The 25,149-nt window shown below is 45.2% G+C and overlaps 2 protein-coding genes across 4 annotated transcripts in view; one reads left to right on the forward strand and one right to left on the reverse strand.

The window, feature by feature from the left end:
- The window catches only part of NRAP (nebulin related anchoring protein), a gene marked incomplete at its 5' end in the record, with an annotated part of 52,902 nt that extends 49,931 nt beyond the window's left edge, over positions 1 to 2,971 (forward strand). The window contains 2 exons of the mRNA XM_056350704.1: positions 165 to 311; positions 1,570 to 2,971. Of these exons, the coding sequence (XP_056206679.1) occupies positions 165 to 311; positions 1,570 to 1,671 (249 nt within the window). The remainder of the gene's footprint in view (positions 1 to 164; positions 312 to 1,569) is intronic.
- HABP2 (hyaluronan binding protein 2) lies at positions 31 to 24,908 on the reverse strand. 3 transcript variants are annotated; one of them, XM_056350701.1, is made up of 14 exons: positions 24,754 to 24,908; positions 16,384 to 16,418; positions 11,194 to 11,330; positions 10,001 to 10,108; positions 9,474 to 9,590; positions 8,988 to 9,107; positions 8,119 to 8,290; positions 7,597 to 7,691; positions 7,221 to 7,467; positions 6,217 to 6,359; positions 5,737 to 5,871; positions 4,083 to 4,228; positions 2,982 to 3,182; positions 31 to 1,629 (listed from the first exon to the last, which is right to left on the reverse strand). In XM_056350701.1, the coding sequence occupies exons 1-13, from the start codon at positions 24,820 to 24,822 to the stop codon at positions 3,006 to 3,008; spliced, it is 1,701 nt and encodes a 566-aa protein (XP_056206676.1). In that variant the 5' UTR covers positions 24,823 to 24,908; the 3' UTR covers positions 31 to 1,629; positions 2,982 to 3,005. The 3 variants fall into 3 exon arrangements, with proteins under 3 accessions (XP_056206676.1, XP_056206677.1, XP_056206678.1); XM_056350702.1 differs by having other exon boundaries at positions 11,194 to 11,322; positions 16,382 to 16,418; XM_056350703.1 differs by lacking the exons at positions 16,384 to 16,418; positions 24,754 to 24,908 and adding an exon at positions 12,203 to 12,349 and having other exon boundaries at positions 11,194 to 11,322.
- Between the last annotated feature and the right edge of the window lie 241 nt (positions 24,909 to 25,149).

The raw sequence follows: 25,149 nt of genomic DNA on the forward strand, positions 1-25,149 counted from the left end.
AAATCATATTCTTGAAAGAACTGCAGTCTGTTTGCTGAAAAGGAATAATGTGTTTATTATTGACTCTGTTGCTCTTTATATGCTCTGTCTTGAATACCCAGGGCATGTGGTTTGATTGGAGACAAACAAAATAAGACACCCTGATGTATGTTTCGTTCTCTCAGGTAAAGTACAAGTCTGACTTGAACTGGCTCAGAGGCATTGGCTGGACTCCCCCAGGTTCTCACAAAGTCGAAATGGCAAGAAGAGCTGCTGAGCTGGCGTACATTCGGGAAATGGGATTGCAGTCTGCTCAGTATGGACCTGGAGTTGTAAGTAGAGTAAACTACTCTCACAGATCCCAGCAGCTCTGCTCTCTAGAAGGCAGGCAGGCACACATCCCATTTTTTTGAATGCTTTTGAATGCTCCCTGGAGTCTACAGTTCTTCTCATTATTTGAACAGAATATGCATACTTCCTTCACGAAGCTTTGTTGCTTTGTGTAAACCTTAATTTGAAGGAATTCAAGAGAATTCATCACTGTCATTGCTGACGAATTCCTGTAGGGACTAGGAAGTGCCATGGAATAGGATTTACTTATACTGTGGGATGTGTTTCACTTAACTCTTGAATGTTGTCAGATCAAAAGGTGTCCCGGTACGTCCATGGAAAGCAGAAGCAGAGGTGGAAGGGAATCCTTGTACAACTGCCATTCTCTTTTCCTAATTCCACTGAGACACCGTGTGCTGCCATGCAATCATGTGTTGCCCTGTAACCTCCACTCGCAGCTGTATTGACAGGCTTGATGTAGACTTCTAACAGCCTAATGTGTGCTGTGGGAGGCTTTTTGCACAGGGGGAATGATCCAGCCTCCTCCATCTCTGTCCAGCTCAAGATACAAGAAATTACAAGCTGGGATCTTCCAGGTTTTTCTTCTCCTTACCTCGACAGGGATGACTCCCAGTTCGCAGTGTCCCAGCACAAGAGAGCAGAAGTCCATGCCTTGTGGCCTCTACAGTTAAGAAGCGTTAAGTTACAATAGAAGAGAAGCTCTGCACTTGAAATGCTTGTTTCATTTAAGTTTTAACTTTGGCAACAAGTCAAACAATAATCCAGCCCAAGAGAAACAGGACATATCCATGGTTTATGTTCGCATCTGAAAAGTTACTCTGGAAATAAATTATAACTATGGTTGAGTAATGCAGGCAGTGGGGACTGCAGGCACTGTCTTCTTAAGCTCTAGGTATGATAATGATCTGATTGTCCAAGGGCAAGCTGCAGGTGTGCAATCCACCTGGAATTTGGGTATTTGCTGGCTTGCTTTTTATTTAGGGCTCAAATTAGGAATTAGGATGTGAACACATTCAGTCCTTTGATATGTATGGTACCTAACCTATGTGAACGGCTCCATTTTTTACACTTTTCCACCTCAGAGGTTCGCTCAGTGCAGGACAGTGATTTAGATTTTGCTCATTTGTTTGCCAGTTGTGATAATTTTTAATATGTAAGTATTTTTTATAGAATAGTTAAAACCTTCTTCTGTCCACTGGATGTCCTCATAATTTACATGGGTTGGGTTTGATTTTACAGGACCAATTGGAGGCAGAAGGATCTCGGCAGGTCACAGTCAACCCTGATGCTTCAGAAATTCTGCAAGTCAAGAGAAGGAAAATGCAGCTGTATCAGAAGTAAAGAAAAACATGACACAACACAAATAGATTTTCGTCTTGTCCTGAGAATCCTGTAGCTTTTCCGGAAGCATGATAGATGGCATCTAAAAACTTCTTGTTTTAAAAAGCAACCTCAACATTGCAAATTATAACTGATCATTTTATTTTTGTGCAGCTACTTGGTGATTTATCACTGTATGTATTACAGCATCTGATATTTATCTGTAGATATCTGTAGAAGCTGTAAATGAAACTAATACTAGGTGACTGGCAGGCTCAGCTTTGTACTACAGATGAATGAACCGGGTCGGTAGAATATAAAATAATTTGTAATGAATAAATTGGTTGAATTGTTGTGGTTATCGCAATAGGGGTAGCTATTGATAGATTAGGTAGCTGCTTGGAGAAGGTTGTAAACCCTGGAATTCAGATGCAAGGGACATCACTGTTTTAAGGAATTGGCTCTTCACAAACATATCTATTCTTTATACCCTGATTTAATACCAATCCCGTTTTTCAAGTTTCTGTGCAGACTAATTGAGCAAAAATTACACAATTTGACTTTTATGAAACACCAAGAACTATCCAATAGCTTCAGAGCCATACTTTTTTAATGGGATTTAATGCCCCCTAGGTCTCACCAGTATTGACGTTAGGCACATATATATCTTTGTAGATCTGCAGCATAAGGAGCTACCCTCTAATCAGGAATAAAGTAGATCATTCCAATATTATTTTGTTCCTTTTTCAATCTGGAATGCATCACTGATGGAATTTGTGGTTATTTACCCTACAGATGTGCTTTTAAAAATAATTCTCCTGCCTGATCCTCTCTCCTCAGATAATTGCAATGGCACAGTCTTGCAAACTTAGGCACATCATTTTTATGTATGTGAAAAATGGTACTGGCTTTAAGAGCACACACCAATAGTTTTAAGGTGTCAGGGTCCAATGACTACAGAAAAAACACACCTTAGACAGGTCATGTCTTCTTAGAGGGGAAGAGTAAATGGCTGGCAGCAGCTGAGCCTGCAGAATTTTCAGGGCTTGAAAAACAGAACTGGAAACATTGGCAACTGTGGCTCTGTTTGGTTTGGGGAAGAACTGGAGTTGGTTTACTTTCTGATCTGTTTTGCTGCCAAATGTGGGCTTATTTCAACCCCCCCCAAAAGAAAAACAGTCACTGACACACTAGCTAATGCTCTAAGGCTATTTTCAAGGTGGCGATGAAGGATGCCGCATGTAGGCCATCAGAAAATATTGGTAACATTATTGGTTGAAGAGGAGGTATTTGAGGAAATGATAAAAAACAAGCAAATTTCTCAAGCTTACCATTTGTTATTCCAAAGCTGTCTGCTAATGAGGTGACCTTGACTCAGACCGAATTTTGGATTTAATCCAACTGAGAAATGTTGTCACCTGGGTATAAACTCCTGGCTTGTTTTTTAACCCACATCCATCACCCCAGCTGACAAGGCCATATACATAGTAGGAGCCATTTTCTACGCAAGTTAGTGGGCCTCCGGAGTCTCCCTGATGAGAAAAAGCACACATGTATAAAAAACGTGAAGCAAAATGTTAACAAAAATAATAATGCTCCCCTCTCATCATATGGCTTTGAAGCTGTAATCATGGGGTTTTTTTCCTAGCGGATGTACCAACAGATGCTGCTCAGTCCCTGAGTAGGCTTGCAGTTCTGGAGACAGGTCAAATGATACCAGGGTTCTGGGATGTTAGTTTTTGTTTGTTCAAGTCTGTGATGTATATCTGACAAGGTCACGTGAAATTTCCCAGGCATGAAAGTACCAGGCATTCAGAGACTGAGTTAGAAAGGTAGAGATGTGATCCTTGGTGTAAATGAAAACACTTGCCTCCCACACCCCTCAAAATGACTTTATTGTGAGCTGGTTGGTCTCAGGTTTTTGTTTTATTGCTGTTTTCTATTGAAAAATGTGCTCACAGTGGTAGTTTGCACCTTAGGAATTGTTGTTCAAACACTTCCCCATCTTAAACAGTACAAATATGAGCTTGCTTCACATTTGCGCTAGCTGTAATGAAAAGAATTAACAACCCTGACTTTCCCTGCGAGTCGTAGCTCTGATAGTGAAAATCAGGTTAGAATTGGTGCTCGTGGCACAGGCCATAATAAAAAGAGAAAAGACAGGCAAGTTTTCAGGTTATTACAACAAACTGCCTCAGAAGCCAAACTTCCCAGGTGAGTCTCTAGCTTCCATCGATCTGCCTGTGGCTGACAGTGACAATATCAGCTCTAGGGGTATACACTTCAAACTGTGCTGAAGAAAGACGACGGGTGTTGAAATACACCGATGGGAGAAACAGACACATATGCAGCACTCTGCCAAAAGTATTACTCTGCACAGCCTGGTTATTTACGCAAAAAATTAGTGTTCAGATACAGAAAAAGCAACAGACCTGACAAGAATCAGCTCTGGGTCTCTGAAGATTTCCTGCACAAAACATGCTTTCATCCAGCACGTGATCATATGCTGTGGGTGAATTGCATTTCCTCTGTGAAATCAGCTTGACATTGGCATCTAACAGCTGACGGGATACTTCATCTATGGGATGTGCACCAAAAAAATGGAGTCAGCTTCCTCCCAATCCTGTTACATGTTGTCTTTGTTCAAAATATAAGCTTGCTTGCCATTTGGAGGGGAAGGGGGAAGGGCAGGGGGGATGCATGTGCTAGCCTGGGAAGAAAAGAATTATCTGTCTGAAATGATAAGGGTTAGAGTTGGAGCCTGGAAGCTTCACTCAGGACACCGAGTTGTTGCCTGAATAAAAGCAAAGTCAGGTATTCAGAACATGGCTCCGATCAGCTCTGTCTGTGTAATCCTGCTTTCCAAAGGTGCTGGTTGTCTGCAGCTCCCATGGGTCCCAATGGGACTTTGAGTTGCTCAGCACTTCTCAGACTGGTGCCATTAGATGTTTTAGTACGCAAGCTAATGAAATAGATGAAACCTGAAAATCATACAATATTTAAGGGCAATGATTAATTACAGTGAATCTAAAGACATAACTTGACATCTAAAGGCAATAGCCAGACCTTCAAAGCACTACATCTGTAGATAATTAAAGGTGGTTTATAAGTTTGGTTCTGCATGAGTTTCAGGAAATATTGCATTTCTGCAGTGATTTCCTGAAATGCTAATAGCTCTGCTCAAAGAAGGAGCCGTCTAGTTTGAACACATACAGGGTACTTGATATTCTTTGTTGGGTAAAAAAATAAAATCCCCCATACCCTTTTTAAGGGAGACTTTTTATTTGGAACTTTTAAAAAATGTCCATTAAATTCTGTTGGTGCATTCTGATCAAATGAACACACTTGTCTCTTGTGGACTTCAATGAGAGTTACATCAGAAGGGAGAATTTGGTCCTATGTATCATATGAGGCTGTATCAGTCACAAAGCACTAGGACACCTACTGCAGCCTCAGTGACACGTTTTCCTTCTGCTGCTTTACAGCAACACATCAATCAGAACATGAGAAAATGCATTTTTCAGAAAATTGCCATTATCTTTTTTTAAGAATAGTAATTTCTCCCCTTAGGATTTACTGCGGGCAAGAAAGGTTTTGGACAGAGCTGGTTGAATTTTAAAAGCTTTGCATTTTTTTTTTTTTTTATTTTTCAGCGCATCTGAAGATCCAGATGCTGCTTCTGAAAAGCTTTATCTGACCCAATGGGCTGGAAATCCATGTGAAAATTCCTGTCTTTCTTGGTCCTGTCTTGAAACACACAAACTATACAAAAGCCTCTCTCTTGATACCTTCTTGCTTCTCTTGCTGGCTGCAGCTGAAACCATGACACGGTGTGTCAGATGGCAGGCAAAAAAAGATGCGTCAGGGATTTTTTCAGAATGCTGAAAGGTTTGGTTGCTCTAGCAGTTGGAAATTTCTGCTAATGAGTAATTTCTATGGCAGGGCTTTAGCCTTCCTTAGTTTTGAACTTCATGTCTTGGTCTCACTAAGTGCCTAGGTCCACGCTTGGGTCTGGCAATTGCTACTGAAAGCATCAGCCCACCTTGCCATGAAGTACCCACCAAAATCCAGCTAGCCCACAAATACCTGTCTCGGTTGCACCCCATCCAGAAATGAAGCAGTCAGTCCCAGCAGGAAAGAAGAAGTCAGGCAGGCACACTGTTTTCACATACTTTGTTTCCACTGCACAGTGACCATCAACTGGCTTCAATTTAAGTAGTGCTGGAAAGAAGATAAACAACACAAAGTGTCTGTAGCTAATTTTAATGCCTAGCCATCGTTACCAGTCTGTGGCACAACGATGGCAAAGCTGCACATACTTGATGTTCTGTTTGCACTACATGCCAGACCTATCCCTGTTGTTTTGCTCCTCCCACACAGTGACCTCTGCCTGCCCATCACGATCCACATCCCAAAGCTCCAAACGGGTTTAACCCACAATTTGGCCTCATTATTTCCAGAAGATGGTCTCAATGGGAATTTTACATTGACTTTAGCTGGAGAGAGGAGCGTCAAGCAACTGAGGCTGGAGGTGAACCACAGGAATATTCAACAGAAGCGATTTACCGATATCATTGTGTGGGATACCATCCTTCTCTTTGTATTTGGAATGTACAATGATCTTCTCCACATCAAATATTTGCTCTTGATGCTCTCTCTTCTTGAGGTTTTGCTTTCCAAGGACTACTTGGAGATTTTCTGCTGGTTGTCTGGGAAAAAAAAAAAGTAAATTACATACAGACATTGTCTATCAGTGGTGGTGAAAACCTGCACCTTTAGTATCAGGAGGTCAAGATATTGCCCTCTGTCATAGAGCATGGCCACAAGATTTCCTGAGGTCATTACAGGAGGGCTTAGACAGGGAAGCAGTGGCATCAGACGATACATGTGCTCTTAACTTGTTGCAATCATGAAATAAAATGTTTTAAAGCCACATAAATATGGTTTCCTTTGCATTTTAGGGCAAAGTGGTAGTGTGCACACAGTCTATTACTGTGACCGTGATGATGATCAGCAACACAGGGAGCCATGGGAGCACAAGTCCTTGCCACCGTCCGGGCATACTTAAAATCATGTGTTCTGGAATGATCTCCAGAGTGTAATTTACCAGTTTGAAAGGATGGTGGTTTCTAACCTGTTCAACAAAAATGTTGAAGGAAAAGTCATATTCTAAGCTCACTGGCACATGAACATAAATTTTTGGCTGTTCTGGGCATCTCAATTATAATGCAAATATATGATGTTGCTTATGGTAGGTATCCCAATCTCCCCTGAAGTTTTCATAGAGTCCTTCTTTCATACATTACAAAACCTTGTTACTTTCCTCCTTTTTTCCTCTTGCACAACTATTTTAGCTCATTTTAGAGTGTGTGTATGTGTGTAAGTTTCATTTACTATTCCAGCAAGCACCATTTTCAAGTCTATATATATTTTCATGTATGCGTTCGTTTTTTCGCATACATATTTTTCTTTAATTTGATTCCCAACAATCATTTGGATTCCAAACCGTCTGTAATAACCATCCTGATTTTCATATGTTTATCCACACTAGGCACAGGACATGCACCTACTCAATGCAGTGCCCAGCAGTCAGGACCCAGCACGGTTTAATCAGCACTCCACCACAGAAATGTCTGTTCCTTTTTGAAGTCTTCATCTGCAGAGATGCCATCCAGGGATGTTTGCCAGCTGTAGTCTTAGCTCCACCATAGATTCTCTTGACAGTTCTTTGAATTTCTGGTTGTCCGCATATTTTGAACATTTCATTTGATCCAGGTGGGTCTGTTGGGCTGTCTGTTGGCCATGGGCTCTCTTCAGCTGCATTGGAAGAGACTGCAGATGTACAATGCAGACATAATATCAGACTGGAGGAGTTAAGTAATAGGGGGTCACCTGCTGCTCTGGACCACCTACACACTGCCAAGCAGCTCACTTCTAATTCTTTACCTGTTCCTGAGCAGGGTGAAATGTCACAGAAGTCCCATTCTACTTTGTGTTTTTTTCTGATGTAGCACCAGGGTTTTTCATCCTCATCGGGACTCCTGAAGGCAACGGTTAAGAGTGTCAGCCAGCAGGGATGGATAAATCTCCACAAAACCCGTGAAAGAGCTGAGATGCTTAGGGGAGCAGCCTCATGCTCCCATATGACAGCCAAACTTCCAAAGATATTCTTTCATAAGATTTGACAAAGAAGGTGCCTGAGATAAGAGAGTGGAGCTTCTGCCATTTTACTCTCCCCATACCTATTTTAACCTTAAGAAAAATGAAGAAGAGATTCAGGGAAATGAGGGCTGCTTCTGGAAGCCCCACATCAGTAGGGAATGTCCCTTTAACATCCTGGTTTTTCATGAACAAGCAGTGTCTAGAAAGATGTGAGGTCTTAACACCACCAGTTTGCCAAACTCATGAGCAGTTTGCTCTCAGTGCTCTCTGATACAGACCTTTATAGTTGCTTCACCAAAATGTTACCTGCAGAAGTTATGTTCACCGATGCCATAAGCGTCGGCGTCCTCCATAAAGGCATTAATAGTGTAGTCCAAGAGAAGATGGGAATTCCAGTGCAGGCAGGTCTTGCCATTCGCTGCTTGGTTCACTTTTCCTCTGTACTCAGAGGAGGCCTCTCCATAACAGTCATCCGGTCCTGGAGGAAGACAATGCCAATATGAAAATAACTGTTATGTTGTTCCTTGCCCAAAGTGTTTCCTCTTCCTTCCCTTCCTTGCCCTATGTTCACTTTACAGAGGATCATACTGGGTCATGTAATGATATCCCTTATCCTACATAGGCCAGAAACAAGGGTATTTGTATATGTATAAACAGCATCTGTCCGGCTTGAAGAGTGATTGACTTCAAATGCCTGAAACCTCTTTGCATGGTAGAGCCCCAGCAGCAAAGGGGTGTCTTAATGCCAAAGGAGAATCTCTCTGCCGGTGGCACAGCCAAGAATTGGTATCAGCAAGATCAGAGGGAGGTGGGCACAGAGCTGCTGTCATGCTAGGGCAGTGGATGTGCCGAAAGGAAGGCTGTGGGGTTGTGAACCTAGCCTGTAGAGGTGGTGGAGGAAAAGTCACCTGCAATGTAGCAGTACATGGAGTCTGAAGTGCAATCAACTTTTAAAAGAGAAAGAAACAAATCCTTCTCATTGGAAACGTGTGGGATGTGTGCCCATGGTGGCTGCAGGAGTCAGCTTCTTCCTCCGACACTCTCCCCAAGGAGGCTGGTGCCCTGGGCGCAGTCAGGTGCCGGGACTGTATCAGCCAGCCTGGCTGCAGGGGGAAGCCAGACCCTGGCTGCCTGGAGGCTTCGCCCCCACCCTTCCCCCCAGCGCTGTGACATACCGATCTCACAGAATCTCCCTCGGAAAGGTTCAGGGCACTCGCAGGTGAATTTTGATCTGATTCTGTGCCGAATGCAGGTACCTCCGTTTTTGCAAGGATTTGGCCTGCACGGTGAAGATGCTGTCAACGTGGAAAACACAGAAGAGCCTTGTCACTCTGCTAAATGCTGTACAGCCACTCACACACCCGATGGAAGCCGGGCAGAGCTCCCACATAGCCTGTTGGCTTTGAGTTCTTATGAACTCGAAAAACGTTTAGCACTGGGGGGTTTACCGGTGACTGAACCACCACCCTGTAAGTCAAACGTGACTCCTCACTGACCAGCCCCGTGGACGGGAGCTGGAGCAGACTCAGGCTGGATGACCAGGGTGGAGGTTTCCCACCACTGACTGGCCATGGTGAGGACACATTCACCATGCTGTGTGTGTGTCCGTCGTCCCGTCCCACCCCCCTCCCAGGTCACTCAGTGTCCTGCCGAGTGCTCACCTTGTCGGCAGTCCGGTGAGTTGTAGGGGTGGTTGCAGCTGCACTGAAAATAAGGTGGGGTTAATGTAATCAGGCAGTCCCCCCTGTGGCACCTCTTCTCCAAACACATGTTCTTCACTGTGGAAAACAGGGACATGAGGATCATGGGAAGACACGCTTTCTCCTGATGCTCCAAGGAGGCTTTAATTTAGCAAGCGTGGACTTGGGATTTCCTTTATTGTTCACAGTATCTACGGCAAAAAATCTACAGGATCGATGAGCAGCTCCCTGCTACTCACCTGGCAGGGGATAGAGGAAGGCTTTCTGCTCACCTGAAGCTCATTTTACTATATACTGCTTTAGACAGACCTTGGTCTGGACGCAGAGCTAAGTGTGAGACCTATGGACGTGACTGTGGTGGGCTGTCAGAACCTGCAGCCCAACCAGCAGTGGGTTTATAAAGCCCAGTGTTTGCTTCCATTGACAGAGCTGTAACAGCAATATTAGGGGCCAAAATAAGGAGTGTAAGTTAGCAAAAGAGTGTTCACCTTTCTCACATGTAGTCCCAGCATATGGCTCTGGGCAGAGGCAGCTGAAGCGGCTTCCTCTGTTCTCACACTCACCGTTGTTCTTGCAGGGGTTGGAGGAGCACGGGTCTGCCAGGGCAAGGATGGAAATTGTTTAGTTTGACTCAGCTTCTCCACCTCCATCACCTGCTTTTTCTTTTATTTTCTGACTGCAGAAGGCTGCCTTCCCAGGCACAGCATCCCATGTATCATGTGCCATGCTTCTGCATCAGCTCATCAGCCACAGGAGCAGCTATGAGTTGCTGCAGAGCGTATTGCAAGCCGTAACAGTTCATGGCTTCAGGCCTGCAGCTCCTCAGCTTCCTTTGCCACGTCTATGATGGAGTGGTAACGGGGCTAGTCCCTTCCTTTGCTCAGGGACAGATTTGCCTCTATGGCAAAATCTGAGGGCCAGAGCTGGCCCTGGGCATCCGCCTTCATGCACTTGGTGTGGAGGTGTCTGGATTTGGCATTGCCAATGGTTGCAATGCGGCACTAAAAGTCCTCTGGGTGGCTACTGCTCCAAGGGAGCAGGCACCTACTGAGAGTCACTTGAGTGCTGCTCCTTACACCACGCTCAACTTCTCCACTCCAGGCTGCCGGGAGCAATTGGTATTAGGGACAGCCATATACCAGCTCTTTCTTTGCACCAGGGGATAACCTAGGGGATGTTACAGGCAACTTCCCTGTCTCTCCTTTCATGTTCCCTGAGCAATCTCAAGGAGCCTTTCCTATTCTCCTGAAGTTTGGAAAAACAGAAAAAGAAAAGAAAAAACCCTGCAACTGAGAAAAGGAGGAAGAAAAAAAAAAACAAACACCAAACCTGCTCTACATTTCATTCCCAGCATAAATACAGAACATATATCCCATGAAAACAGCAATTACATCTTACAGTGTCTATAGACAAATAAGCCTGTGCTTTTTTTTTTTTTTTGTAGTAGCAATCAGAAATGTTCTGCATGATCAGAATCCATCCTGTGAAACCCGGAGATAAAACACAGGCTCCTTACAAGAGAAATACAAAGGAGAACACTGCAAACGATCCTCCTAACTCATCCCTTTGATGCAGGCATTTTGAGAGCAGGCTGGCAGCCGAGGCCTGCCATGCTCATGCTGCAAGCACAGGATTGGGATTTTACCCCTTCCTCTCCTCCCTGCCCACCCCTCAGAGGTACCTTTTTTAGTATCACTGTAGCCAAAAAATGACTCAAACCAGTCAGGGTCTTCTGAGAACTGCTGCTGGAGGAAGGGCTCCTGCTCTGGCTGCGTGTACTCATCGTAGTACTCGTACTCATCAGCCTCATCTGCGGCAAGGGGTGAGAAGAGGGTGGAAAAACAGAGGGATTACAACTGCTAGAAGGCGAGAAGGTGTGAAAGAAGTTATCCTCCAGGATGGACAGTCTTTTCCTCCTTCAGGTTGTTTAGGATGCCACTGGGTCTAAAGCTCATATCACCTTGAGGACCAAAGGTGCTGTCCAGCTCTTGCCTGCCGTGGGCAGAGCTCACCCAGCGCGGCCACCCCTGAGCTCCGCCGGCCCCAGCTCTGCCCTCGCCGCAGCTCCCACGGGGTGCTGGGGCCCTGGCTGCCCGGTCGATGGCAGCCGGGACCCCCAGAGGGGACACAGGCAGAGCCTCTGCAGGCAGGGGCATGTGCCCCCCGTGTGGCACCATGGCCAAGGAAGATGCTGATGGCTGTTACCTGCACAATGGGAAAAGGAGATTTAGACTCCTACAAGAAGCATGGATTTTCTTTGTCCAGCTGTTTCGATCACCAGCATCACCGCTACTGCAGGGCAAGGCAAGACCCTCACCGGCACACAGGTGCCTGCTCCATGTCGGGACATGGAAACCCATTTTGAGGGAAATTGGAGGGGAGTGAGGGCCCAAGGCACCTGCCCCCCTACGTGACCCCCTGCCCACAAAACCCCTTTTGCGGAGCGAGGGCTCAGCGCATCAGACCTGTGCTGGAAGCCCGTCCCCCAGAGCCTGCAGCCCCCCAGCAGTCAGCGTCCTGCCCGGGAGCCCGGCGCAGGCGGCACCCGCAGCTGTGCCAGCCCGCGGTTCTGGGGGTCGGCTGATTAAAGTGGGCTGGCAGCTCCTTGCGTGGGTACGGCGGCTGACAGTGGAAGCCACTCCGCTGTTTCAAAGACAAACTATGGTAATGAGCAAAGCTATGCTACGTACAGAGACATTTTAAAAAGCTCTCCCCTAGGGCCGGACCGATGGCCCCATGGATAATGCTCTGCCTTGAACTGATTATCGACTGCATTATCTTAGTTTTCTCTCCTCATTCATTCGCTTGCAGCCTTTATCTTTATTCTTTCTTTGCTTCTGAAAAAAAAAAAAAAAGAATTTCCACTTTTGTACAATGGGTGTTTTATATTTCATATTAAAATAGAACCGTCTCTTTTTCTTCTTTTTTTTCCTACATGCCAACTCTCATTTCTCACCAAAAAAAAAAAAAAAAAAAAAAAAAAGAGGAAAGTTTCACCTCATTTATTGCTATGTCAAGTCAAGACTCCTTTTCCTCAGCTCATTATTTCCACAGGAGCTGAGTCTCGACAATGTGCAAGTGTTGCAGAAGTGTGTGCCTTGCTGAGGAACAGAAGGATCTCGCTGGAAGATAAGGACATTGTCTACAGTGAACAAAATTAAATTTAATGTGATGTAGTTAAGAAAGGAAAACAAAAAGAGGGTTTTGCCTGAAATGCAGCCTGCAAGCTCACTTTGTCAGAGGGGAGAATTTGCAAGCAGACTTGAGTTTGAGGGGATCATTTCAAGGAGTCTAGGTTTGTTTCCCCTGTTTATCTTCAAAATCTTAGTGGGGAATATTGGCTTTTATTCCACAGACGCTTTCAAGAAGTATTCTGAGGGATGGGGTAGCCTTTCTAACAGAAAAATATACTATATGCTAAAAGTTATGAAAGATGAACAGGGGAGTTATGGCTGCCAAAAGCAGACTGCAAACATGCCCAGCATGCTTTACAGGCTGGTGAGAACTGTCTTGAGTCAACAGAGGAAAAACAAGTGCTCTGAATGATCACAAAAAGCTGAGCCACTGTAGAAGCACCTACCATGGTTTTTAAGCCAACTGCTCAGTGTAACTATGGTGTTAAGAAATGAATATACTGTCACTTCATTTTGTAACATTGGCATCATTTCTTAGCAATGAATTGTTTATTAGCAACACTTAGGAAATTACTTGTTGACCCACCATTGACTATTTTAAGTGCATCTCTGCGGTAAAACCCAAGCTGGCCAAGATGCAATTCCTGTTTTGCAGGATATCTGCTTCTGGCAGCTCTGCAAAGTAGAGGAGGACAAATCCCCGTTTGCACTGACAGGGCAGATGACCCTTGGGAAGTTTTGGGACAAGCTAATGTATACCTCAGGCCAATTTGGCACCCAGCAGCCCTCAAGGAAGGCACTTGTGGGTGGCCAGGGCTAAGGTCATGCAGGTGACACTGAGCAACCCCCTCGTGGGCTGGTAATTACCATTAGAAGAAATTTTATGATCAAACCATGGAGTTAAGGGTGCATGTGGAATGGGCTGGGAAGACAACAGCAAACGCTTTTGGGTACCCTGTCTCACTGTGAGAGCAGTGGGAGTCAGGAAGCTGAGCTGCCTGGCCAGGAGTCCAGCCAAGGTGACGTGAACATGCAGCTGACGTGAGAAACCACCAGCGTCCCTGCCTTCTCCATCACCATCCCTCTTTATGAAACTGTGAAACAGGAATAGCTTCTATGGGTCACGTGAATGATGCTTCTATCTCCCAGCTACTCCATGTCCTCCCAAACTGCATGAAGCAGTGAGCAACAAAGAACAGAAAACCCCGACTTGGGTACATGACATCAAACTAAAAAATGTCTTCTTATTTATCATAGCTTCGACACTAAATAACTATTTGGCTTCCACATCTCTTATTTAAGAACTGCTCCCATTCCATTTTTTTAATTATTCATAACAAGCCATAGGTTTAGTAAAGCAAAAACAACACTATTTTTTATCTGAGCACATAATTAATGCACAAAGTCTGATATACTGGTTGATTTAAACATATTACTAAATCAGAGTGTTCGTTCTTTGTAAGTGCTGGAAAACCTTAACATGCTTAAAAAAGCAGTGATCTGACATTTGTCACTGAAAAGTGACTATTACATGAAATTAAATTAGACATCCTGCATGCAAATTTTCAAAGAATAACTTTCCTCTGTGTAGTACAAAAAAATCCCCCCATAATTGATAGGCAGAGATTGACTTTTAAAGCTTCAAATCAGCTTTGAGGTCTGGGTGATCTTTTAAACTACTCAAGCTTTCATCTGCAGTTTTTCACATTGCCAAGAGCTGTCAATCAAGCAATGGATTTCTGATCAATATCCCCTTGTTCATTAGCTTACACAGGCTCTCTGTTATGGAGAGAACAGATATCCCAACACCGGTAGTCACACTGTTTTCAAAACCTTCACTGGATCAAGTCATGACTAATGTTCCAAGTGAGAAAGTGATGCATTAGGATGCCATTGAGTGACCTGAATGGCCAGGTAACTTTGTTGGACTGCAGTTGTCAAGATGAGTGATGTGCAAAGTTAAAGCCTATTGCCAACACACATCAAGAGCACCAGAAAGGACCCAGCGTTTATTCAAGCTCTCTGAACCTCTGGGGATTGACTGAAATCTGGCCTCATTTAAGCAGGATGAGTTTTTCCACCACCTTTCTAAATACTTTTTGTCTCCAGCTCTGAGAATAATGTCATGTTATTTTGATGAGGCTGAAATCCTGACTGTATTTTAAATAATGAGATGTCCCCCATTTAGTTCTGCAGAGACAACCTCGCAGTATTTCCTCCTTTCCACGCGGGCTGTGGCTGGGAGTATCTGTGGCTTCAGATAGAAATTGCAAAAGAAGTGAGACCAGCTAACCACAAAGCCAGCGAGCCTTTCACAAAGTTTGGTGGCTGCTGCTTAAAAGCAGATTTACGGCACCTTTTCCTTGGAGGGACGGGTGCTGGGTGAAAGCGGGTGATGACAGCTGAAGGAGTGGGGACAGCTGGAGGGTGGGGAGTGGGAGAGTGCCGGGGCAGTGGATGCACAGAAGTAAGTACCAGAAAGCACAAAGGAGGGAATGAATTAAGAAATGGTGAAAGTGATACTCTACTATCAAAAGGCAAATCAACCAGTTTGCACAAGGCTTGTGCATAAAGCATGAAGCCGCACACTCAGCTCTGTGGCCAGATAATTGCAGAAGCCAAATACTGAGTTCAGATACACAAATAATTTGGAAATTTGTTTTCTGCACACATCTTGTTAGAAGAGCAGCATTGATTTGGGGAAAGAAGCAGTGCTTTATGAGCTACAAGCCTGCTGGGCTTGCAGGTTTGACCTGGAAGCCAAAATGCCACCGGAATGAACAGGAATGCAGATGAATAATGAGTGCATAGTAAAAGCCACACTTTTTTTGCAAGAAAATGAGCAAAATTAATGCAATACTTTTTTAGTTATAAATTACAAACTCATGTCTAAGAGTCACTGAAAACACTAAAAGGAGGAGCAGGGCATAAATACTAAACATCAATAAACCCATAATCTTCTATGTGAACCAAGCAGGCTGCGAAAGGATGTACAAATCCTCACACAATCTACACATCCTCACACAACATTCATCACAGCTTTTCCCTTATCAACATCTTGATGCTACATAGTCTTTAACAATTTTTTACTTGCATGAGCTTGTAAACACTTTTTGAACGTTCTTTCACTTTGGACAAATCCTTGCAGAAATAAGTTCCACAGTCAGTTGTAAGCTGCAAGGGAAAGTTAGCCTCCGTTCATTCGACCTTCAATTTTCATGCACAACTGGACTCTTTATTTATCCTTCTGTGAGGTTTGCAGCCCAGCACCATGACCTGTCCTCCAGCCTGTGACTCACTGTGTCACCCATGGGTCCCCAAAGCTGGGTTGAGCACATGAAGCCACAGAGTGGCAGAAAAGTCTTGGCTTGGAAGAGAGCTGTGAGTTACAGGTGTGGTCTAGGAGTACCCCATGATCAGCTGCAAACTGGTGCTGCTGCACCTCTGTTTTGGGGTTCAGTGCGCCAGACATGCTCCTTGCTGGGACCCGACTCAGCGCTGCCTCCTGCACTGACATAGGGCACATGCGGGGGTCTGCAAGTGCTCACCGTATTACTTGTCCAAAGTCAAACTGACTTTCTACTTGATCACAAGCCTTATTACGAGCTCAGTAAACCTGTACATGGAGTTAATAAAATTCAGTACAGGGCACTAGCAAAGGCTTTTGATGGGCCAGGTTGCCAGCCTCTCAGTTTTGTATGCAGAAGTTAAAATGAAGAAATTGAAACCACTTACCGCGCAGCAGGTCAGCCAGGAAAGAGAAATGGGAAGCCTGCATGAGATAAAAAAGGGCAGAGAGTCAGTTTCTGGAAAAACAAAAGGCATCACGGAGCTCAGTGTGTGGCACAAAGTTTCTGTTTGCTGAACATCCAGATAAGCCTGTTACCCAGTTCGGAGCTAACTGGGTTGGATTTTAAGAGCTCTTTCAAAAGATTAACAGGATGTCTTAAAACACCCATTGCTTCCGACAACCTGCTTGGGAAGCTCTGGCTTTTCTGAGCATCCAGCCTAAGCAGCTGGGCTGGTGTGCTTTGGGAGAAATCTGTCCTGAATGAGTTAAATCGCCTGTTTGCTTATTTATTAAGTGACCGAGCACTGACTGTTTGTCCAACTTCTCCGAGATACCGACAGAGGCCACGCTCCAGCCGGCTGCCAAAGCCGGAGGCTGGGACATGCTCGGGCAGGGCAGAGCGGAGGTCAGGCAGCGCAGCGCAGCCCGGGACCCTACACCTGGTGCGGCTGGTGGGATCTGGACCTCCAAGCTGGAAGGCTGTCAACAACCCTTGGATGGAGGAGAACATTTCTGGCACTTCCTGTGAGGAAATGCCATGTGTCTGACCTCTGACGTGGGGCTCCAGCCTTTCCTGTTTGGCTCATATCAAGGGCAAGCAACAAAAAGGAACAGAAGAAGGAAAACAGCTCTCAGCCTTTAAAGAGCGTGAGTGAGGTTTGTCTGAAAGGAGACACACTGACTCCATGCTGGGACGCATCCCCTGCGTGACGATTTCAGCTTGCTTTCCCTCTCGCTTTAAATCCCAGCTGCGGACAGGATTACCTGCCTGTGACAAGAATACATGTGCTAACAGTTGGTGGAAAGAAGGAAATTTGGAACTGCTATTCCTCATCCTTCACATGATTTGTCAGAGGAAAATGTGTTTCAAAATGACTTAACACACGTAATAGACAGCATACATGCACACACACTCACACAGGATTATTATGTGCACCTACACATTGCTACAGATACAGCCAACTGTAAACACTCACCCTGTTTAGTTGTGCATTATATATAGAAATGATATATAAAAGAGTAGCATTCTCAGCTAACACTGGTTGTGGCTAGGAACAAAAAGCAATGAATAAGAAACAACCCTCAAAAAAACCTCAGAACTCACACTTGTGAATATTAGCTGGAATATATAAATGAGTTTTTGCTTCAGGCACGTTTGCATCCCTCTTGTGTTTGAGCCAGGGAGAACAGACACACTCCAGCTCTCCCCTTCCCACTGACTCAAACTGAGCAAGAGCCCCTTTCCAGGTGCTCTTAAGTGAGCCACACACACACACACACACACACACACATACCCACACCCACCCCTAAATCCTTTGCAGCTGGAAGGACACACACGCTCACACAATTGCCCCTCCTGACTGAGTGCAGGGATGATGGTAAATGAGCAGGCTGTAAAAGCTCTGCCTTTGGTGCGTGTGTTTCTTGAGTGCAGGTACAGGCTTTGTCAGATCCTTTGCCAGACCACAATGGAGGCTGTATAAAGAAAAGGACTAATTGCTCCATTTACAATTACTGGTCATGTTCATCCATAAACACAGACCAAAACAAACCCTGCAAGTGTACTCCTTTCTTTTGGAGGAAAAGATGAAACAAAGAACATGGAAGCAGCAATGGGAGCAGCGTGAAGCAAGAAACGTTTTGTCTCCCTCCCCAGCCCTGTGGTGCTGTCTGCCTGATGGGGTTGGAAAGGGTTTGGAGGCAGAAGGGTCTGACTTCAGCCAGGTTGCTCCTGCGCTGGGGGCAGCCCTTGGCACCGCATGGGAATGCTGGAGGGCTTCAGCCCAGGCTGAGCGAGGTGCAGGACGTGACTACATCATGCTCTTTTGTGCCTCAGTTTCCCCCAGCTGTAGAGCAGAGGTGATAGTCTCACAGTGCCCAAGAGGATAGCTCATACACCAAGAGAAGAAGAAAGATGAGAGACCTGGCACTTTGCTATGCTACTTTCTTTTCCAGGTTATGCACCTGGCCCTCCCATCCAAGCGCTCCGGGGGCAGAGCTGACTACAAAAGTGCAGATACCCTAAAATCCCTCTTGCAATATACTGGTGCCCTAGAAACTGTGCAGCTTTCCAGTAGCATCCTTCAGAGCAGGCAGTGGCTTGTACTCTAGCATGGCTGAGTCCCACGTTTTAATTCCTGCTTTTGGATGAAAGCCTCTATCTGCTGCCACAGTACAAACGTCACTGGAAACAAAGCTCCTGGAGCACCTGGCACAGGGAGATCCAAGAGTCAAACCCAATCTTTACCATAAGGCTCCAGTGTCCCATTTTGTCCTGGAGCTTTTCGCCTCATCATGTACCTGTCACAAGCTGCAGCCGCAGAGCCACAGGGGACAAACTTCCTGTCAGAGCTGACCTCTCAGTGTGGAGGCTTTCATCCTCCCTTCTGGGGTCCACTGGACCACTCATCAGACCACACTGGTTGTGATGCATTTTCACCCCTGCTAACCAGCGCAGGGCCAAATTTTAGCCCTTTGGCTCCCTGCATTGAAGCCTTCCATGGTGGCATGCAGCAAAGGAGGGAGAAGCGCTTGCCTCCTTCCCTCCAGCCTGCTTGAGCTTGCCCTTTCCTCCATGCCAGGAGGGGATGCAGGATGCAGGACGTGGGGTGCAAGGTGTGGGATGCGGGATGCAGGACGTAGGGTGCAAGGTGTGGGATGCGGGATGCAGGACGTGGGGTGCAAGGTGTGGGATGCGTGATGCAGGACGTAGGGTGCAAGGTGTGTCATGCGGGATGCAGAAGGAAGCTGTTAGGAGGGGCCACAGGCTGGGGGAGGCGGGGGGGTGTGGGGTGTCCAGGAGGGGTCTGCGGGGGGTCTGCAGGAGGAGGGGCTGCAGGGAGGGTGCAGGCAGGGGCAGTGAAGGCAGGGCCTCCTGCCTGCCGTGCCGTATTTGCTGATGGCCAGCAGAGGAGGATCTTGTCCTTCCGACGAGGTGCAATGCTGAACCCAGAGAGGAAGAGAGGAGCAGGATTCAAACAAAAGGAGGAGGGGGCCGGGGGGGGGGGGGGGGGGGGGGCGGGGGGGAGAGAAGAAATTAGGCTGCGGGGCTGGTTTCACCAAACATTCGCCTTACTGCAGCTCGACACCGATACTTTGTGTGCTCTCTCAAGAGGGAATAAAATCGCTGGATCCTATTCATAGCAGGTCCACAGAGACGGGGGACGAAGCTGGAAGAATTTGCAGAGAGCAATTTTAAATTTTATTACTTTAGGCTCATAAAAAAGAAACTCTACACACACACAAAAAAAAAAAAAAATCTGGGAGAGACATTTTATATGGGTACCGGTGCATTGCTGAATGTGAAGCCGAGTACATTTATAGGGCTCCTAGAAAAAATGGTGGAAAAATGGCTGAAATTCGAAATATCCTAATTTCACCTGACCTTTGTTGTTTGTTGTCATCATCGTAATGATTAGCACTTCACTAAAACTTTGTTTCTCCAAAGAACCATCAAAATTTTGCAAATTAGGCTTTGTACCGAGGTTGTACACTGCAGATACATGATACTCTCCATTTTTCCATTTCAACTCCTCAAGGAAAGAGACTAATGAAATGTAATATATTTCAAACTGTAATGCCAGAATCATGCTTTCTTGGTCTCGGAACAGAATCCTACTGCTCTCTCTCAGACAAAAATGTCCAGTTAATCTCTGGCAATTCTTTCTGAATAAAGACAGGAAGATTTGACCCCAAATTTAAGGGAAATTATTTACAGCTGCCAAGGGCATTCTGCAGTTGAACTGTTTATTGTGCCTTTGGTACATTTGCTACCTTTTATTACAATCAAAATGAATAATTAAAACACAAAAGCAGGTGAAAAAAACAGGCAGCACAAAGGTGACAACCCAGGGTTAGGCTGTGAATCTACATATGTGCAAAACAGAAGTCATTCCAGAGAAAACAGTGTAGCTACTCAAGCTGGCACGACAGAGTAGCAAAAGGGATGAAAACTACCTCTGCAGATGTACACACTTTGCAACAAAGCACTACAGGAGTTCAAGCATTAAACTACGTTGGTAGGAATTGACGTGTTCCCTTAATTGCACTAAGTTGTGCAAATTCTCCTGCAACTTGTCAGAAAGTGGCCTCCATAGCAGAAAAACAAATATTACCCCTTTCATTTGCTCCTCTGTACAGTCACAGCTTTGCAGCTGAGAAGGAGGTGGGATGGGGATGAACTGGAGAACAAGCATGGATATTTGATCAACTTCCATCCACAACTGACATAAGGCGTGAAGGAGCCATGAGGGCAGACACAACTACTGCCTTTTCGTAGTGAACCCCTTGATCCCGCTGACAGCTCTCAGTGGGAACCTTTGTCTGGGCTTCTAGCCAAAGGAGGAGGGAATCGACAGTTCTGATGCTCTTACAATCGGCCAGATTTTTGCCTGCAACCATCTTGGGTAGTGACAGTCTTTGAACTTCAAGGGAAAGTGGCTTTTCCAGCAATGACATTGTATTTCTCAGCCAAGGCCACGGTTGCAGTATAATGAAAGCAGGGCATATTATCATCTGGAGCACACATGCAACACGTTGTATTTTTAGCCTGGGAAACCATCCTCTGAAAGGATTCCACCAAGACCTCTGAGGTCTTCACCTCTCTACTAGCAAGACACCTCCTGCCTCCACAGTGAACCGCAACGTGTGCCTCAGAGTGAATGACATGATCCTTATCGACTGGCCCCAAGGTACCCAGATAAGTTTACATCTAAAGTCTTTATTTTGCTGACTATTTAGTCGTGAACCTTTCCCATGGTAGCACCTGATACTAAACCCACAGGGATCCAGGAAAAAGCGAGAGCCCTCAGAGGTGCTGCTGAAACCAGCTTGGTTCTCTGCACAGGCGTTACCCGCTCCTGTTTTCCAAGAGATCAAAGTTTCCAAATTAATCTTTGCACTGTAAGAGATGGCCTGGTGGCAGCTGGCTGTTTTTAAAGTTGCTCGCTGGTGGATGAGGCGTGCTTGTGCTCCCAGGTGGAAAAAGGGGTCAGCCTTGCATGCCACAGCAAGGGGAAGCTACACAATCTGTTTCACGGGGGCTGCAGGAGCCGGCTCGTCACACTAACACAAGTGCACTGCGCTATCAAACGCTTTCCCAGCCAGTGCCGGGCATGCAGGTTATCCTGCTAGACTTAAAGCTTATGCAAAGTCATTAAGTCCCTTTAGTTACACGGGATATCAACCTGCACGCTTCAGGGCATAAGCTGATTGCCTTGGGGGGTCAGCGAGGAACGCTTCCCTCTTGAGAGCACTTCGCTGGGGGGTGCTCCCAGGGCTTTGCTGCTTTCCTGCTGCGCCAGGCAAATTTAGGTGAGTGCTGCAGAAGGGCAATGCACCTGGCGGGCCACAGATCTGGAGGGACTTGACAACATTCACTTTATTTTGCAGTGATCGGTTGGCGACACAGTGGAGCATAAAGCCCTTGTGTCAGTGGTGCAGCACTGGACAGAGGGTGAGGGGAGCAGGAGTATTCGTTTACTACAAGAATAGATCCGTTGGTGGGTAGAAAAGGATGCCAGACAGAGCTGCCTTTGGGACACCCTAAAATATCGGTCTCCAAGCACCCGAGGCGAGGAAAGACCTGTACTACTGGTAGCAGTTTCCTACCTGCTATGGGCTGACTAGGAGACGGGCACCGATGATAAGTTTTCTTTGCAATTATTTGATCTTCATGTGATACTATAATCCTTCCCTTTCTGCTACTAAGCGCACTTGGTTATTGGAGTAGTCATGGCTAGTGACTTCAAAATACTCGCCATCACAACTAAGCAGACAGCCGTACCCTGAAATTCCTAAATATTCAGTGAAGAGCCACCTCTGCTGCTCTGCCCCCAGCATGTCTTCCCCTCTGCTGCCAGGGGTGTCAAGTTTGCAGGGAACCTTGATATGACAAAAATATCTGAACATCTGTTCATTTAAAAATCACTTTTTTTTTCCCCCTATAAGCATGTGCCCAAGCACTTTAGAGCATTGTCAAATGGGAGCTGCAGCCTGGTCTGTGAGCAGTTTCATCACTGGAGTGTTGTGGGATCCAACTCGGTCTTGTCCTGTTGCAGATTTCTCTAGCCCAACTCAGCACAACGTTTAAGCATACCATTTAAATCTATGTGTATTTCAGAAAAGTTGCTTCAATACAAGTCTGACTAAGGAGGGATACACAGCTGAATTGCACAACGTGCTGCAGCAGAGCTCTTTGGATTTCTCTTTGGCTACGTAAGGAATACTTAACAATACAATACCTTATGGCAGGCACATTTCTACTACAGTATCTTGCTGAGCAAGTGTAATTGAAAGTCAACACCCCCATCATACACCACCCCCCAACCTGAGAAGACCTGTCATGTCTGAAGACAACCTGTGGTATAGTTGCATCATGGATGCTAAAATAAAGGTCCAAATTTTGTTCTCACTTGCACCCATCATGCAGCTTGATGCCGTCTATGGAAATCGTTTGGATTCATGCAGGTGAAACCAGTTTCTTTTCAGGTAATAAAAAAGAACTGAATGGGAATTTTTGCCTTAGGGTCCTGTTCCAAATCTGCCAGATCCATGAATGTCTGAGTGCTTTCCCATTCTATTTTGACCAACTCGATATGAGCTACTGCTTAAATCTGCATTTGACTTCTGCTGTGTATCTCCAAAAATATTTATTAATCAGAGTGTCACTTATAAAAACTCCTAAAACCATGCTTGAATAAAAATGAGAATTATGAAGGTAGATAGTTTTGGGAAAGGATGGAAATAGGAATTTAAGGGTCTTTTCCATGGTTTCAGCAAAGTGAAAAATCTCCTAATTTTTCATTCAAACTATATTGGTGTAACTTTTTCTTTGGAACAAATCATTAAGGCAAAAATGTCCTCTCATAACATGTTTGTCATGCAATGGTCACATCATGGCCACTCATTCCCCTCTTTTTTTTCTGGGATCCATGCCAAGTGCTAAGCCAGAAAACCTTGTTATATTAATTATGAAGAAAAAACATGTTTTATTAAAAACTAGCCTGCTGAATATTCTGTCGTGCTGCTTTTCAGTGACAGCAGAATTGCTTTTGCATTTTAGCAGTGTTAATGAATTTTCAGGGGTGGGGAGAGTTATGCACTACATTTTCCACAGCAATATTTGAGTGAAGTCAGATTAGGATTGTCAAAGCTAATGAATCAATCTAACGCTTAGGACGAGTTAGGAAAAATCTGTGCAAGAATTCGTGTTGTCTAAGACTGCACCTACGTCTTCCTCATTGAGTATGAATTAACACAACCAATTCATTATGAGCTTATTTATATTAGATTGCGTTCCCACAATGTCTGTAAAACTGGCATTGAACAACCCCAGAGCTGATCCCCTCAGTAAGCGGCCACATGTACTGGTGGATCAAGTGTGCCATACCCACTGCTGTCAGAGGATAGATAGCTCTGATGATACACTAATTAACAAATACCTATTGTGTCGCAAAAATCACCGGTTGCAAATTCACTGAGCTCTTCAAAAAGATCTATAACCTATTAAATCTCCTCACTATATATTTTTCCCAAAGGACTCAATTTAAACGTGTCAACATCTGAAATTTTGCAACGCGTGTCAGTAAATAAGAACCTGCACACACAGGAACATCATTAGGAAAGCAGGGGTTTGAAAGAACTTTGAATTCCTTCATGAGAAAATCTACTTGCTTGCAATGCTTAGAGGAACAGAAAAAATGTTTTTTAAACCAACTTTTAACTTTGCTTTGGTTACGAGTCACTCTTTCAGTCTTCTTTAAAGAGATGAATAGGTTTGGGAAAGTCTATCAAGCTCTGCCGGAGCAGGGCTCTGGCCATCTCTAGCTGTGTTGAATATTTTGCCATTAACCTTCCTTCCATGTTGGTGCTGATGACAATTCAGCCATCCAAAACACACGGCTGGGCTAAATTTTACCTCTGACAAAAGATGGTGCCAAATTGCCAAGCCAGTGCATACCCTGACCTGTTTAGTCGGGTACCTAGTCCCTTCAGCATGAAGATGAGCTGCTCATGCTGCATCCCAGTGGTGTGTGGGGTCTCCCAGTGCCCAGGGCCAGGGGAGCGACTGCCCTCCCCAGCGCACACCCTGGGACGCAGGGTGGTCACCCAGTGCACCCAGACAGGTCGTTCCTTGTCGCTGTAGGTATCTGCTCCAAAACCCCCACAGGGCTTCCCTCTTACGCAGCATTTACTTGAGCACCTCAGTGTCCTGAAATGTGAATACTTGGCTAAATGCTCCTCCGGCTGCCCGGGAAGGGCTCGGCAAGGAGCAGAGCTGGCAATGGCAAGAACAGCAATATAAAAACATACTCACGCACAAATGTGTGTTCCCTAGGAGAATGACCAGTGGAAGAACCTGAAGGGTAAAAGCACTGTTGACCATCCTTATGCTCGTTTTTTCTTGAAATTAGCTTTTTCTTCTTGCCTACGTTTTTTCAGATAAGCCACAATCATTCGAGGGTGAGCTAATGCAGTGCAAATAATTAACCGTGCTTCAAATATTGTTTAATGTTCAACAGATTGCCCTGATCAAGTAAATGCATCCTGTCCAGATAATCACTGCATTCACTGCTGGTAGATGTTCCAAATCAGTATCAAAGATGGGAACAGTATAAATTAACAATGAAACAAAGTATTTTTCTTATATTACAGTTATTTTTAAACTATTATTGTCCATTGAAAAAAGTATGAATCAGACTTACTTCTTTTC

Source organism: Falco biarmicus, chromosome 9 (genome assembly GCF_023638135.1).
Source record: "Falco biarmicus isolate bFalBia1 chromosome 9, bFalBia1.pri, whole genome shotgun sequence".
Taxonomy (NCBI): Eukaryota; Metazoa; Chordata; class Aves; order Falconiformes; family Falconidae; genus Falco; species Falco biarmicus.

Bases quoted from the DNA above. Each gene is read 5' to 3' on its own strand.
- HABP2 (XM_056350701.1), bottom strand. From the start codon at position 24,822: ATGGTCAACAGTGCTTTTACCCTTCAGGTTCTTCCACTGGTCATTCTC. The intron at 7,468-7,596 runs GTAAAGAATTAG...CTTCCAATGCAG, and splicing joins TTCACCCTGCTCAGGAACAG to CTGAAGAGAGCCCATGGCCA. The intron at 5,872-6,216 runs GTAAATCGCTTC...TCTTCTTTCCAG, and splicing joins TATCCCACACAATGATATCG to CACTACTTAAATTGAAGCCA.